This window comes from Tachypleus tridentatus, chromosome 10, assembly GCF_004210375.1.
Source record: "Tachypleus tridentatus isolate NWPU-2018 chromosome 10, ASM421037v1, whole genome shotgun sequence".
Taxonomy (NCBI): Eukaryota; Metazoa; Arthropoda; class Merostomata; order Xiphosura; family Limulidae; genus Tachypleus; species Tachypleus tridentatus.
The window spans coordinates 64,830,759-64,847,636 of NC_134834.1; the positions used below are offsets into that span (position 1 = coordinate 64,830,759).

General features: G+C 31.5%; 1 protein-coding gene across 6 annotated transcripts in view; it reads right to left on the reverse strand.

The window, feature by feature from the left end:
* The window catches only part of LOC143229459 (neurotrypsin-like), a 70,327-nt gene that overhangs the window by 15,234 nt on the left and 38,215 nt on the right, over nt 1-16,878 (reverse strand). For all 6 annotated transcript variants that reach the window (XM_076461802.1, XM_076461801.1, XM_076461800.1 and 3 more), the window contains 8 exons: nt 15,649-15,737; nt 11,557-11,716; nt 11,043-11,150; nt 10,297-10,471; nt 8,461-8,642; nt 7,413-7,529; nt 6,856-7,000; nt 542-750 (listed from right to left, as the gene is read on the reverse strand). In XM_076461802.1, the coding sequence (XP_076317917.1) occupies nt 542-750; nt 6,856-7,000; nt 7,413-7,529; nt 8,461-8,642; nt 10,297-10,471; nt 11,043-11,150; nt 11,557-11,716; nt 15,649-15,737 (1,185 nt within the window). The remainder of the gene's footprint in view (nt 1-541; nt 751-6,855; nt 7,001-7,412; nt 7,530-8,460; nt 8,643-10,296; nt 10,472-11,042; nt 11,151-11,556; nt 11,717-15,648; nt 15,738-16,878) is intronic.

The window sequence follows — 16,878 nt, forward strand, 5'->3', positions numbered from 1 at the left end:
ATTTTGCACAAAGCTACTCAAGGGCTATCTGCTAGCTGTCCCTAATTTAGCAGTGTCAGACTGGAGGGAAGGCAACTAGTCATCACCATCCACCACCAATTGTTGGGATACTCTTTTATCAACAAATAGTGGGATTGACCATCACATTATAACACCCCTATGGCTGAAAGGGCGAGCATGTTTGGTGCGACAGGGATTCAAACCCATGACCTCAGATTATGAGTGAAATGCCTTAACCCATCGGACCATGCTGGGCCTCCTTTAATTTGTTCAAGACAGTGATATATTTGGTAAATAATGAAATCTAATTTGAAAATAGCCTCAAAATTATCAGTCTCTTGTAGGCTTAATGTCAGTTTTCAAATGCTATGATTTAGCACTGAATGATTATTTTACACGAACAAATTCAACATTGAAAATGGTCATAGAAACTTCTATAATAATTTCATAGTTCTAAAGTTACATTTACCAGACTCTGTGAATATAATTGAAAAGAAAGCTTTAGGTAAAGGCTATTTTAAATTAGAAAGAAAACACTTACCTACAGGTGGTTGGACTGAAGGAGTTGGTGATATATGAGTAGAACATGAAACTCCTGCATCTTCATTATGCCTACAGTTAGTTTGACCCCAGGGAGGTTTAGAGCATTTGGCAATATGGGTTTCTGTCCCATCACAGTCAAGTTCATCAACCCAAATTTGTCCTTTTCCAGGCCCAAAATGCCCTTTTATATGAGCACGAGCACTGCCACTTGAGAAAAGAAACAACAATTTAGTATAGTCAAAATATTTTCTTGGTTACCTGTATAGCTTTACTTGTACTAATACTTATTTTGTTTATATACTTTTAAAGACTAAAGTTATATATTACCTACTTATGACCTATGCTAGAGGGAATTATTGAATAAAATATTAACCCAAATACACATGAATATTTTATAAATGACTAACAGATAATACATTCTTAGTTCAACCTGCATAACGGATGGACAACAAGGAGAAATTAGCCCTTCACCTATATTATTCTTACACATCCTATCGACCTACAAAATTAAAAATTTAAATCTATAACATTACTTAACAGATGCACAAGAAACATTTTAGTTCTTCTCAACTACTCCTGCACACTCAACAACATGAAAAGTAAAAATTTAAATCTATAACAGTACAGCATATGGACAACAATGGTCCAATTGGTCTTACAAGGTTGTCCTTAAAAGAAAGTGTACTAATGAGAGTACTAACACACAAACAGCTTTTACACTTAAAGTTGAAAACTTTTATTATAATTTTACCATAATTAATATTTATATTTTTTAAAAAATTTATTTTTATTAAATAATTACCTAGGCTATTCTCTCACAATATTCAATGGACTTGTTTAGCAAGTTATGTTGCCATGCAATTAACTGTATACATATAAAAATTGAAAAGAAGCTATACTGAAAATCATGTTTTACATTCAATGATTTATTTATGTTATGACAGTTGGTCATGCCATTCAAGAATTATGGATATTTAATAAGGACATACACAACAAAGGCAGTTTATTAATTTGTTTATGACAATACATACCAATTACACATTTTAACTTCATTCAACTTTTAAAATTGTATTACAACATAAACAATACTACAGAGTTTACATTTGTGATTATTATGTTTCAACACTTAATACATGTCAGAGACCCCTGTAGTTTAAGCAGCATAAATTACCCTAGTTTTGAACTGTGGACAAGAGAGGGGGAAACCATATTACAAAACCCACTGCTGACAAAAAAAAACTCTTAACCTAGTAGTATAACTGACTGTCACTATTACAACACATACAGATTAAAATATAAAATAAAACATGTTTTGTAACATCATATCCTAAAACAAAGACCCTCAGATTCTCAATGTGATACACTAAACATTTGCTCTATATGCACAATTTTCGCTCACCAACAGTCTTGATACTCCCACCTACTCACATATGTTTACAACTAAGAGAGCTGCATTGTGGCAAGAAAATAAATGTGACAACCTCCATCAATAGGAGTGCAACACACCCTCTAAGTGCTGCTGACTTCCTCTATATTGAGTACTTTCACATTTCAAGATTAGGCAAAAGGATGCACCATGACTGAGGAGGACAATGGAAAGTATAAGTGATATTAACTATTTATCAGAAACACAATCTTAGTGTAGGATAATGACAATTTCTGATATGTTACCTTACTTCTCACATAATAGCTAGAATACCATATTAATGTGGTGGAGGGTCTGGTACATAACTTACCTAGATGAGGAGTCTTTGGAAGGCACCCAAACAGAACTCATGAAGTGTGATACTTAATTAAAAGGGTCACATTTGTAGGAGATTGCATCCCATATGTATCATGTGCACTCTTTGTCCATTGTAAAGATATGTGTCCCTAATCAAGCAGAAAAATGCATAACCAATCTGTAAGTGGACATGCCAGATGATGTAGAATGGCTAGAGCACGTTAAACCATATTTGATGAGTCAACTGCAGTTCAAAATAAAGAATCACAAGGTTTTTTTTTCTCGTTCACTGTAAAAAGAGGATCCAAACTGTTTTCATCTCAGGCTGAGGAATCAGAAAAGAAAATCAGCTTCCATTCCAATAACTTAGGCATAAAGCAGGTGTGTAGATTCAGTAACCAACACCAGGCTTGCTAACCATATGTGTGAGGAGTTATGTTGGTTGGTTCTATGCTGATTCAACATAAGAACACCCAGGAATTCACATTTAGGCAGCAGTAGGTTGGAGAGGTGAACAGCATGGGGGGGATTCATCCAGTCCACAACCAGGTAGAGGTGGCATCAGGAATTTTTCATTCAACCCATACTAGAAGGAGGGTTCTCTCCATCTACACCATTGTCCTTCTGTGAACTTTGTGGAAGTAGTCACACTCAGGAGGAAGCCTCTGTGGTCCACCACCCCAGTGGCTAGGACTCAGTAAGTGGTAAGGACTGCTGTACTTTGCTAGAAGTGGGAAGAGAAAAAGCAGTGCAATGGGTGACCAAAAACAAATGTTTTAAAAATGAGGTTGGTCCTGATTTATTCAACCAGGATTGAAAGGATGGGCAGCAATCCTAACATTGTTTTACTCATGTTAGTCCATTAATTGGTACAGTCTACTTTGGGCCTTGTTTATGAAGCAAGAAATCACAAGGCAAACTTTAGCAGTCTTGTGAAATACCACATGTTCAGCGAGCATTACAGATCTACACAGTTGTATGGGGTAAATTTATGTTAAAGCATACTTGTAAGGCACCACTCTCTGCAGAGTATTATCCAAGCACCTAGAAAGGGGGCCACTGTAATAGTAAGAAATAAAAAGAAAACAATTACCCTTCAGAGCAAAATAAGGTAAAGAAGATGGCAATGGGGGGGGGCAAGCAATAGCCAGATGAGAAGATGATCAAATGTGCAAGTAGTGGTCTATAAAAGTGTGAGGCCTGGTTCATATGCCAGCCTGTACAAATCTCCTACAAATGGTAATAGAACTGGGTAGCCAGGAAGAGAGTGGGATGATGTATTTCATGTGAGGAAACATTGAAAATGCAATAAGAATCCTCATATAGTGATGCATAAACAAGTTTAGTAAGTTGATACAGACACTCAATAAGGGTAACATGAGAATGGTCATGGGTAGAGAAAGGATTCCATGGTATAAATAGATGAGAACAGGATCTACAGAAGAAAGCAATGCAGGCAACATAACAATGCAAAGCATGCACAAGGGAAAGAAGATGATTAGAAAAGGAAATACGTATCAAGGCAATGTCCTTTCAGGAAAGGAAACAGGTGTAGAGGCGATGTCCCCTTCTTGTGCTGTTAATGATTTTGGAAAAAAAAAACTTTGAACTGGATAACAAAGTACATAGTATGGCCAGACAAGATAACTGATCTGCTATGAGATACAACTCAGAATGTGACAAGAAAGAGGGTGGTCTTGCTGTGTCTGGTACTCAAAAAATGTGTGAAAGCAAAGTGAATGTGTGTTCCTTATTGATTGATTTAAAAGACAACAGTAAAGTTGTTGGAATGGATCATGACCAGATTTCCCCTTACTAAAAGCAGTAAATGAGTGAAGGCTCGACAATCTGCAATAAGTTCTAATAGATTGATGTGGAGGGAGGTTTGACCACTGTCTTATTATTTGTGATCTCTTGAGAGCCCATCTTTGTTCCTTATCCCTTAAGAGAAGTATCTGTGAACAGATGTAAACCTGGAAAGAAAGAATGTTATCTCTGTTGAGCCACCAGGTAAAACCTATTTGGAGAGATGGAGGGAGGAGTAGGATGGACTCCAAATGATCCTGAATGAGATTCTACTGATTGTACAACACCCACTGAAGAACACACATGTATGAATAAACACGAGATATAAGGGCTTCCATGGATGAGCAGGTGCCCAAAAGAGATATAACCCCTTCATATGGAGAGAGAAGGAGAGGATTCAACTTTGAAAACCAAGAGCTCCATCAGCTTCAAATAAAGAGGAGAAAGTTGGACCCTTCTGATAACATTGTTATAAAACACCCCCAAATAGAACAAATACTGTATAGGATTGAGATTGAACTTCACCAACTTCACTATCCATTCATCCAGAACAGCCTCCTATAGTAGGAAATGTGTATAAGTGAGAGAGGTTTGTAGATAGAGAGCCTAAAGTTGCCAGTCATCCAAGTAATACTAGAACCACAAACCTTGGTTGTGAAGAAGGTGGCAAAATATTCTGACCACATGACAGAAGACATGAGGTACTGACACCATATCAAATGATAGAGTATGGAATAGTAAAACTTGATTTGCATGAATAAAACAAAAGTACTATCTGGAAGATGAAGAAATAGTGATATGAAGCTATGTATCTGTGATGTTGATCTTTGTTATTAAGAGATTTGTAATGAATGTCCACCAAAGTGTGAGGAAAGACTCCATGGTGGACCTATGGAACTCAGTATTTCTGTTGAGGGTAGACAGGTTGATGATAGAATGCCAATCCACAGTCTCTCAGGGTACCATGAAAAGAATCCTAGAGAAGGACAATCTACTCATTCAATAGCATCCTTATGCAAAAGATCTCCAATTGCTTAGAAGGGATGCTGGCAAGAAGTGGGATCCCATGTAGGAGAGAGAGAAATGTTAGGAATGAATAATGGGAGAGGTAAGGAAAATGAAGGGAAAGTACTTTTAAAATAACCTAAGTAATTCAGGAAGATATGTTGAATAAATACTACAGATGAAAAAAACCTGTTCAACTATGCCCCTATTGCACCAGAATCAATGGGATAGTCATCAATGCAACTGATGTTGGAAAACACGAGGATGAGCAATTTGGTAGCTCGCTCATAAAACCCTTGAAGATGGTAATTGTAGAGGATAGGAAGTATGGAGCAAGACAGAAGTTGAAGCAGGAAAGGGTTGAGAAAGAAGGGGGAATTAAAGGAGTAGGGAGGAATATTGACATTCAGCTTCCACCCTACATTCCATTGTCTCAAAATCTTTAAATACCTACTGATGCAAAAGGGAAGCCAAACAGAGTTCCTTATACAGGAATCAGGGAGACTCATTTATGACAAGATGGCATTGCTGCCAAGAAGATCTCAACAATAAAGGAACCATGTATACAGGGATAAAGCTGAGGAAGATAATCATACCAACAAGGAAAGAATAAGAGTATGAGTATCCACTGAAAAACCCTCACAGGAAAAGTGAGGAAGTCTTGGAAAGGAGGTGAATGGAAAAAACTAGCAAAAACAGTGTTGTATGTAAGCCAAAAACATGAAAACTGGGCTGGGAAAAAATCTAAAAGTAGTCTCCAGGTAGAATACCCTTATATAATGAATCAAAGACTTGAAGGTCTGGAAGTTCAAATACAGAAAAACTGAACTATGACAGACCAAAGCATAGAAATCAAATAAACATGGAGGACAAGATATGCTGGTACCTAGACATAACTGGACTACAAAATGATCAGCATGGACATGAATATTAGGAAAGGCGAGGACAATAACTATTCCAACAAAGGTGAAGAATGAAGGAGGGAGGTGAAAGAATAAAAAAAATAATCAACTGAAAAGAGGTAATAGACCTTAGAAGTCATTTCCAAAAAGGTGGACAAAGGAGAAAGTAAATACAAAAGTGTAATATTCGATTACAATTAAAAAAAGGAGATAGGAACAGGTCAAAACCCTCATTGTCCTGATTTAATTCAGCTGGGAATGGGATATCTGGTTTTATTTCTGAAGACAGAGCAGACTACATGAGACTTACTAATTTGAAATGTACCATTGTTGAGACATTCTCAGCAGTAAGGATCAGCAATGGTCAGATTTAGAAATAAAGTGACTGCAGTGATGTTCAGTGAGAATTCATATCATGGAAAGAGAAAAGAAAATATTCCACAAGAAACTGAGTAAGAAGAAATAAAATAATAATAAGGTAAGTTGTCAAACACAATAAAAGTAACTGAAAATTGTCACAAAAATGAAGAAAATGTACATCGAAATGCCAAATCAAGAAATACAGAAAGTACTCTATAGTATAGAGGGTGTCAGCTGCACTAGGAGGATGTCTCACATTTCAACTGGTGAAGGTTTGTCACATACTTATTGGTATCCTACACCATAGCTATACCAAAGGTAAAGATATGAAGATAGGTGGGAGATAGGCTATTGATGAGCAAAATTTGAGCATATATTGAGCAGCACAAGTAGAGAAAAGCTATTATGTGAGTGAAAGTAAAGCACTGGTTTGGAATGTCCTCTAATTTTCCAAATGTTACAAAAACAAATGTTAAACAAAAAATAATAATCTTGTTACCATGTCCTAAAACGTACTTATATCCAAGCATACGACAAATCACTTTTGCATCATTGTCATCAAACTGGTCATCACAAATTGTACCCCAAATTCCAAAACGACTAATTTCTACTCTCCCAGATAGTTGATTTTTGCCATTAACAAGACGAACAAGAAGTGGAGCTAAAAACAAGAATTGTAATCACAGTTATTCATAGTTCAACTAACATATGTTGCTATAAAGAGAAAGCTTGAGTACAAACTATTTGATTAATATACGTTGCTATATAAAAATCACAATTGTATAAAATGTAATATAGTTAATAATATTAATTTATCCAAAAGACAATAACAAAAGCTCTTGTTTTATCAGGAAACGACTGTAGATTTCTTATTTATAATGGTACAAGTTCTTTCAAGCACATATAAATTGTAAAGGAATCATATAAAAAAAATCAGAAAAATATGTGATACTAATTCAATAAGCACAAAACATCTTATTTTATTGTAATTGCATTACAATTGCTTTACTGCATTTGTTAGTACTATAGTATAAAGTCAAAATACATGATGAAATACTATTTAACATCTTTACCTTTACACTGCACTTCTGATTCATCAGAGTTATCACCACAGTCATTCTGACCATCACAGAGAAAGCCCAGGATAACACATTTCCCATTATTACATTTAAATTCATCTTCATCACATTCTGAATTCAATATGTAATAAAAAGCAATTAATAATTTTCCTAATAAATGGCATACTTATATAATTTATTTCTTAATTTTTAAAATATTAATGAACTCAACAATTACAACTGTATTTCTTAAAATTTATTTTTCTATAGATTCAAATGTGTCTAATATAGTTTGGACTCAATTACTAAGCCTAAGGATAAAAAGAAATACTGGTTTTTTTTTGTTAGTATGGAATCCTTATAGAGACTAATAAGCCTAGATGCACAAAGTAATTTTAGATTTGCAAAACATCAGTGAGTAACTTCTTAGTAATGTTTTGAGAAACTATCCTCATCTTCTTCTTGAAACAATACAAAAAAAATTATTGTTTTCTGTTATAGTTTTGTTAGGATAAAAACAATGTAGAATGTACAAACAGTATGAACATTTCTATAAAGCAAACACTGTTAGATTTTCATCTAAATGTTAAAATACGAATTTGCATTCCAGAAGTACTTATTTAAAAAAACTTAGAAATATAAAATAGAAGTCACTAATTCATCTTTTCGTAAAACATTCAAATTTATTTAATGTTTCATACATCTTCATTCTCTTCTCATACATGAATGATTAATTTATTTCAACAATTCAAAACAATTTAGGAATTTTGGAATAAATACTAAAGAAAATGTTGGAAACTGATGTAGTACTCAAATCATTATTGTAAAAGGTTTAAAAAAGCACAAGTAGAAGATGGGCTCTATATGCTTGCAAAGTAATTACATTTAAGATATGTAGATATGTTATCACTTCTGGTTTTATTTATTTTTAAGCCAATAAACATGAATAAAAAAGAAAAACGCAACATTGTCTAGAAAAATATTACTGTTCATTAGTTGTTCACCAGAAGATGTATGTACTTGAGACATTCTAAAGGTAAAGACAAAAATAAAGTTGTTGTACCCTTTGGTGGAGCTCTACATTTAACTCCAGCAGCTTCATTTTCTTTACAGTTATGTTGGTACCAACCAGAGAAGCTACAGTCTACAAGAGACTTTTCACTTCCTGTACACTGTACATCACTCATGAGATATGTGCTGAGCTCAGACTTATAATATGATCCAGTTAAAGCACTGATTGCACCCCTAATAAGACAAACATACAATGTAAACCACTTTTGTGTTTAAACATCAGGCTAACAGCAAAATACAGTTAATGCACTGAATATATCCCAAACAAAACCAATAAGATTAAAAATTAAGAGTAAGTTACAAGATTATAGTGATGAAGGTTTTGTGAGAAAACCTGCAACAAGTTAACCAAAATTTTTGTAAATGAACATGAATCACTTTATTAATTTCACTGATTACATAAATAATATAAACATGGTTTCCACATTTTTGGCAAAATTAAATACCCTGGCTTGTTCTAGAACTTTCCCTAACCAAAGTATTTTATTCCCTGAACATCTCCTCTTTGCTTGTAATGTATCACTGAACTATAATAATATATGAAATATTAAAATGGTAATCATGTATTGTTTAACGAAAACAAAACAGACTGTATGTTAAGAGTAATAGTTTGCTTAAATGTCATCTTGCAACTTTTCAATACAATTGGTCATGCCATTCAAGAAATATGGATACTTAATCAGGACGTACACAACAAAAGCAGTTTTTTAATTTGTTTATGACAATACATACCAAGCACACTTTTTAATTTTAACTTCATTCAAATTTAAAAATTTATTACAACATAAACAATACTATAGAGTTTAACATTTGTGATTATTATGCTTCAATACTTAATACATGAAAGGAACACTGTTGTTTTTGTAAAACAGAATATCCTTTAATGAGCATGTTTCTCATATGTTAAATATTTTTAAAGCATTATTTTTTGATGTACATACATGCAAAAAAAATGTACAAAACATTCAGTTATTAACCACACGCTACAATAAATTCCTATTCCTGACCTTTGTGAAACAACTGCACATGTGAATAAAATCATTCACTGATCCAAAGTACCTTGTATTATTTTAGCACGTGGTTGAAGTTATGCATATCTAGTTCACCTATATCAAAAATAATGAAATCATTGAAATAATGTGACTATACTTTTATTGATTGATTATGTCACAGAAAATATTTTAAGATTTACATGCAAGTTTTGTTCATTCAAAAGGTCATCAGATTATACTGTACAAACAAGTAGAGACCCACAAAACATTTGAAGTCAGATCAGTATCTTTATACAGTACATCTTCAAATACAGGATTTCTAGAATAACAAAAAAAAAAGAATTATACCTGAAGACAATGAAATCTGTAAGTCCAGATTTTAATTTTGTTCTTATACACTGAGATAAACTGTTATTAAATAAAAGTTTCACAAAAATTACTCACATTATTTTTATTGTGGTGTGGTCCTTGGATTTAGACACAATAAAAACATAAATAAACTTCCCAACCTCAACTACATTGGCACTAAACAATCTCCATGATAAATAATATTTCCATTTAAAGAGCATATCTTGATCTGAAAAGCCCAAGGCCTAATTTTAGGAAGACAAGATTAAACCTTCTACAAAAACTTGAAACCCTGTCTAGCCAGCAACCTAATTACTGTCTACATAATTAGCATGACATTCAGTGACAAACGAAATAACAGACGTAGGCAAATTAAATTTAATGCATAAAATGCAAAACATTAGCAATCCAGTTCTTGAACCACTCTCTGTTCTATGAATTAAAAGGATAAATTTATGATATAAATACTTTGAACTTGTTATACTTACAGTTCAAATTCAAGTTGCTTACAAACAACATCTGCATCTTTGAAATCCCACTTGTCACCACATATCAAACCCCATTCACCATTGACTCGAATTTCAACTTGTCCTTCAGTAAGTTTTTCATCTTGAGTGACTTCTGATCCTCCAGCTAGTCTAATGGCAAAGTCAACAATTGAAGCTGAAATAATGAAACAGTAAATAATAATTCAACTTCAAAAGTAGAATCTTGATAAAATACACAATTTTCTCAAAATATAAATTAAAAAAAAATTAGAAAACAGTAATAATAAAATATATTCTTTTACTCTTGCATTATATATGTTCCTACCATATAAATTTGTGAATATACAAAACCATGTACAAAGGTTTAAATATCACATATTTAAGTAAAAAAAAAAACACTAACACTTGTTAACGAATATGATGCCAACATAAAACATCAATATTGTGTGTTAAATACTTTATGAACAAACACAGAAATATAACAAGAGTTTGAACAACATTTTGATGCCAAATACAAGGCAGGTAACATGAATATTTTTTGCTTAGTAGTTTCACTTTAACTAAAATAATACATTGATAAGTTTATGTGTTGACATGTTTTTCACCTTTCACAAGTGTATACAGTTTATTATACAGATCAGGAACATTTGAATTAACTTGCTACTAGTATTTTCATTAGCAAATAATACATTCAAAACTCAAATATATTTATTTTAATAAAAAGTATAAACATTTATTATACTTACTACAGTTTTTTTCATCTGAAAAATCATTGCAGTCATTAATTCCATTACACACTAAGGTTGCATTTATACACTTCCCATTATGGCAGACAAACTGAGAGGAACAGTTCACTGTAGAAAAATTCAAAATACATGCTTAAGTTTTTCTGTTTAGCTATCAATGTGTCAGGGTGATTTACCAGTGCAATACAAATAGTCCATGTGTAAAAAGGTAAAATTCATTTCCATGCACTAAATAAACAACGAAAACTATAATTTCTTAATGGGTTTTATGTAAATAAATGGTATTTATGCAGCAGATATCAAGTCTGCCTGCACCAGAACTTTTGAACCATTATGAAAAACAAAAATTTTCAACTTTAAATTTATTAATGCTTAAAACTTTACTTAAATTAGTCATAGCAGTTGATGTTTATATAATTATTAAACAAGAACATTTCTTTAACATATCGTAAAATTATTTCACATGAAAATTAAATGAACAAAGACATTTCTATTAATAATAAAACATACAAACCTGAAAATTCCTTTCTTTCATAATAATCAAACTTGTCATCTTTTCTTAAAGTTCCAACCATTGCATTGACCTTGTCACTTAGAATACAATTACCTCTTTTTTTACCAAAGCTAAAGGAACGACATGTAAAATCTGTTGCAGTAGAACAGCTTCTTTCACACTGTAATGAAAAAATATTTATGTATGTTTGTGCTTCTTAAACATATTAACAGCAAAAGGTGACTTTGCATGCTAATTAAAAACAACAAAAAACAGTTTTTGATGAAGAATACAACACATACTGTACTACCCACTGCAGTTTTAGCTGAATTAATACTTTAATTGCATAAGCTACTGTTCAATGGATTACCCATTAAGAATTCTTTTGAGTCAATATTAATGAAGAGATGGTGCCATATTTGAAACTTGGAAACTGACAGATAGTTCTAATTTAGAAAAATTAACATAAATTGTTAAAATGCTTGACTATGCTTTCCACTGGTATGGCACTTTGCAACAAACATTTTATCCATCACAATCCCATTCTACATAATGATATAATAAAGGTTAACTGGTGTGTGTATATATAAAAACACACACATATACATATTTTCAGTTTACATTCTACTCTATTTAATTTTGGATGTACATTTCAGAAAATAAGCATTATTATTTTTCTCATACATAATATTCTGAAATTATTTTTGCACCTTCTGTCTTTGCTTACTGAATTTATGTCTGTTACACTGAGTGAATATAATAAGAGCATTATAAATTTAAGATAAACAGTATCTTTTATATTGAAAAAATATATATATTAAGACTACATTTTTACTTCTTTTTTCAGAACCACTGAAATATCAATAAACAATACAATATGCACTAAATAAAAAAGAACACAACATTCTTTTAAAGAAAAAAGGTAATAAAATCTTACTACATATATTAAATCTAAAATATAATTTTCTGGAACTGTTCAAAGCAGGTTAAGAGTGGCATGACAATATGTTTAGACCTTGATTAATTCAGTGAATGTTTAGGTATGTGAATATTTACCCAGTATGAAAATTTCAAGTGCCAACAATATACTATTGAGTGCCACACTGTCTCTCATACATTTTAATACATGGCCTTTCTCTCTTTTTTTGACTAAACAATATGCTAAGAACTCACAAAGTATTGTCAATCGGGCATGCAGAATCATGTCCTGAAAATTAAGGTACTGTAAACATGTAAATTAATAATCAATCCAGCTTGACAGAAATCTATCTGAATAGTTTTACACAATTAAATTAAACAAGATTTTTAATTTTCACACAATTGCCTAGTCTGGTCTAATGATAAAGCTGTGCAACTTATCTTTCAGTTTATTATATAGAATGATACCATGTTTTTGATATTTCCTTATTTAATATGTAAAGTTTTCAAAATTTCAGTTCAATTGACATTTGAAGTTGCTAAAGTAAACACAACTTTTTTTGTGCACAGGACCTTATTTACTAATTGGCAGTTAACCATCTTTTCTTGCAGAAAATATAGGCTTTATTGTCTCAAAGTAGAAGACTTTTTTTGTTTTTTGTTGTTGATAGTGAATCTGATAATGACATAGGGTTTCTTTGCTGTTGCACTCAGGTCACAGTGGATGGAGATCATGTATGAGAGGTGTGGTCATGTACAAACCTAACTTTATTAATTTCATTTTATTTTTAGTATTAAAAATTCTATAATAAAAAGCTTTGTTGGTAATAAAGAATATAGAATTCAGGATAATTTTAACCTGATTTTCATTTCTGATTTTGCTGTAACTCACATAAGATTTTTTATTATTTTACATTTGAACTTTTGGTTTGTTTCCACTTTAGATTTTATTAGTGTTTTTGTTTTTTTTACCTTATGGAGAGAGGGGGCTCAATAAAGTATCCCTTCCCCTCTCTCATTACACACACATTTGCCTTTGTTTTGCTTTGGTTGTTTTAGTATCCTGTGTTATTAAAAGCTGTTGTGTTGCACATTATGAGTGTTGGATTTTTCTTCACAATGAACTTAATGTCAAAAGTTCAGAGACAGACATTCCATAACTTGGTATTTGTTAAGTCTCTAGTTAGTGGGCCTTACTGTGAAGACGTAATAAATCTGGACATTGGATGATACCACAAAGGTAACAAGTAAATTAAAAATAACACATGTTGTCATATACGAATGTATTATCTTGTAGAGTAGACATCTCTGTGTGATCACAACTCTGCTGAGAGATATTGAAACAGCTCTATGTCTAACTACAGTTTGGAAAAACATTAACCTAAAATAACAGTTAAGTGTATCATTTTACGAGTTAAATAATTTCTGTCATTGAGGCACTGAATGCTTAACCACGTGTAAATAGGTGGAGTTTAGTGTATGCATGCCATGACCATTAACAGAGTACCATTTAATGTGGCATGGTATTGTATATTTGATTCAGTGTTATGAGCTATTAATTTTACCCTACACTGCTGATTTAGTAAGAATTTGAGGTACATGAGAATAAATAATAAATTCTAGATATATAAAAGAATACTCCAAAAACTGTAGATAAGCATTTCAGAGATTTCAGAGGTTATATAAATACAATATATAAACTGTACAGTGGATAAAAATATTTTCATATGTGTACATCACTGTGCACTTCAATTTGTTAGAGTGTGAGTTAGCAATGCTGTTAATTCACAAACACACATAGATTAAAAATACTTTTGTAATACATTTAATTTTCTGTAGAAAACAGACATGTATACTTTACTAAAAATTGCCACTTTTCAAATAGATACACAAATTCAGAACTATAGTCAACATTCATTCTCTATTATAAGGTTGGTCTATTGACTCTGTACATATTTGTTTAAACAATGACACTTGTAGTAGCTGTGTGGGTGTTTAATATAAAACTTTAAGTTTAAATAAAATATATAAGAAACAAATAAACCAAAAGGGATATTTTTCTCACTATACCTAATTCAATAATTCCCAATATAAAATTTTCTGTCAACACTGACAAAGATTGAAATGATTAGACTATAAAGCTTGAGTGTAAAATCTTGTCTGAAAACATGTTCATTTAACATTTTTGTGTCATTTCTCTTTACAGAGCAATATCTAAATAAGTCACTAGAAAATTATGGTAAACATAGAATTAATCACACTTCAAAAGAGATTTAGTAGCCAATATACAATATGTTTAATAATAGCATTTAATAATATATTTGGTTCATGACATTCCTGTTACCATATGAAAGTGCTGTGCCACCAGACTAAACTAACAGTTGGTTGATTTGTCACAGTCTTTCTAATAAAAGATAATTATATAAAAATCTATTAAACAATGTAAAGCCAAAATGACACAACATTTTAATTTCAAGATTGTTCTGTACAAAAGCAGAGAAACTCATACAATGGAGATTACATACATTTACACAGTAAAAGGCTCTGAAACCACACCACAAGCTAGTTGGATAACACCATAATCTGCAAAGTGAAAGCTGTGATAATGAAAAAGACACTTTCTACAATAAGTCGTTGCAATGAAGATGGACATATTTCTGCAGTACTATTGCCAAAATCTTAAAGTTTGAAGTTGACAAAGGTTCATAAGTCAAAGCACAAAAGCTTTCAGACATGCTTTGAATTTAATTAATGTTTTTGTGAGATACTTTGCTCAAGAAACTGGAAACACAATAATTATATTCAACCACATTTCTGTCAAGTATTTCAATGCAGCTCCAATAGAGTTTTGTGCTTCTGGTGTGCTTAAATGTGATCTTAATGGATGGCATCCATGTACAGTGGAAACAAGCAAAAGCTTACTACAATAGAAATTGCAGTTTTGGACAAATAATAAAGCTGATCAAATTAAGCAAAGTTAATGATATAAGAAATAGTTCCAAGAAAAGCATGGGACCTGGACACATAATTTTTATGAAGGTTATTAATTCTGAGAATATGTATGTGCATATAGATATATATATTTAAATTATAAAGAAGATATGTTAATCAATTAATACAAAGCATTACCTCATTATTATCTAAATAACAGTGTAATATACTTAGACATAAATACAAAAATTAAGGAAAACGTACCTTCTGTAAAGTTGCATATACCCATTTCTTCTTGTCATGATTGATCAACTTAAAGCCACTAGTTTTTGTATAATCTTCCAAATAGTTTCCTTTTAAAAATATTCAAAATTTATCTGAAAATGTTTTGAAACAGCAAATATGTTGAATGCACATGAATTTTATTCAAAAAGTATAAATATTAATACCTACAAATAGGTAAATTCATATTTGTAACTATCAGTAAAATTACAATTAAAAACACAAACACAGAATAGAAAGAAACATAAATAATAGTTAAAAAAGGTATAATGTTTTAAACTGTAATTAAAGCTGAAAAACATTCTGGTTGATGTTCATTTCAAAATAAAAGCATCATGTAAAAATAAAAATTGTTGAGCTAATATTTTATAGACAATAAATTAAATAAGTAACAAGTCTACTTTATCTTTTTTTTTATGCAAGAAAAAGTTTATGCTAATAGTACACTCATATCAAGCATAAGGAAAATGAAGGTGAAGGAAAAATCACCACTAAGGGAAACACTGAAATACCAAATAGCTTGGTTGGAGACAGTACTCAGCTAGTTATTATAAAGCATATTAATAAAGCTGACTGTTTTCGAAAAAAAACAAACAGCACTTTGGTTGGATTTGAGTGAGGAGATATCACTGGTTATTATTATAAACTATTCAGGATATTAGATTGACACTTCTGTCAGACTGTAAATGGTAAGGTATACTTCAGATTGGATAACAGAATAATTTATCATGCAAAATGTTCTTACAACATAGTTGAAAATTGATGTTATGGTTGTGTTAGAAAATAACATTGCAGAAAGGTTTTAAGAATGTTTTTTTTTTCAACAACATCACAGTTCAAGATTAACAAACATTATTGTAAAACATTAACTTTATGTTTTAGTTAGTTTACAGGTAAACATTGTAAATAAAACATGTTTATAATGTTTGTAAAACATTTCAGTAGTAATAATGAATAACATTTTCATACTGGCTGCATAATCATGTTTAATTTTAAAAAATTAAATCATAATTTGTATCAAACATCAATTTGCAGAGAACATCACCACACAGACCCTAACATCAATGTGTAATAAACTTTCAGTAGTCCTTAAAGCTTATCTATCTTGCAAGTGTGTCACTGAATTTTTATTGACATTTATTGATTTCACACAAAATTTGTTCATCATATCAACAAGTAGGGTATGTTTTTATGCCATTTCTAGTTTTCAGA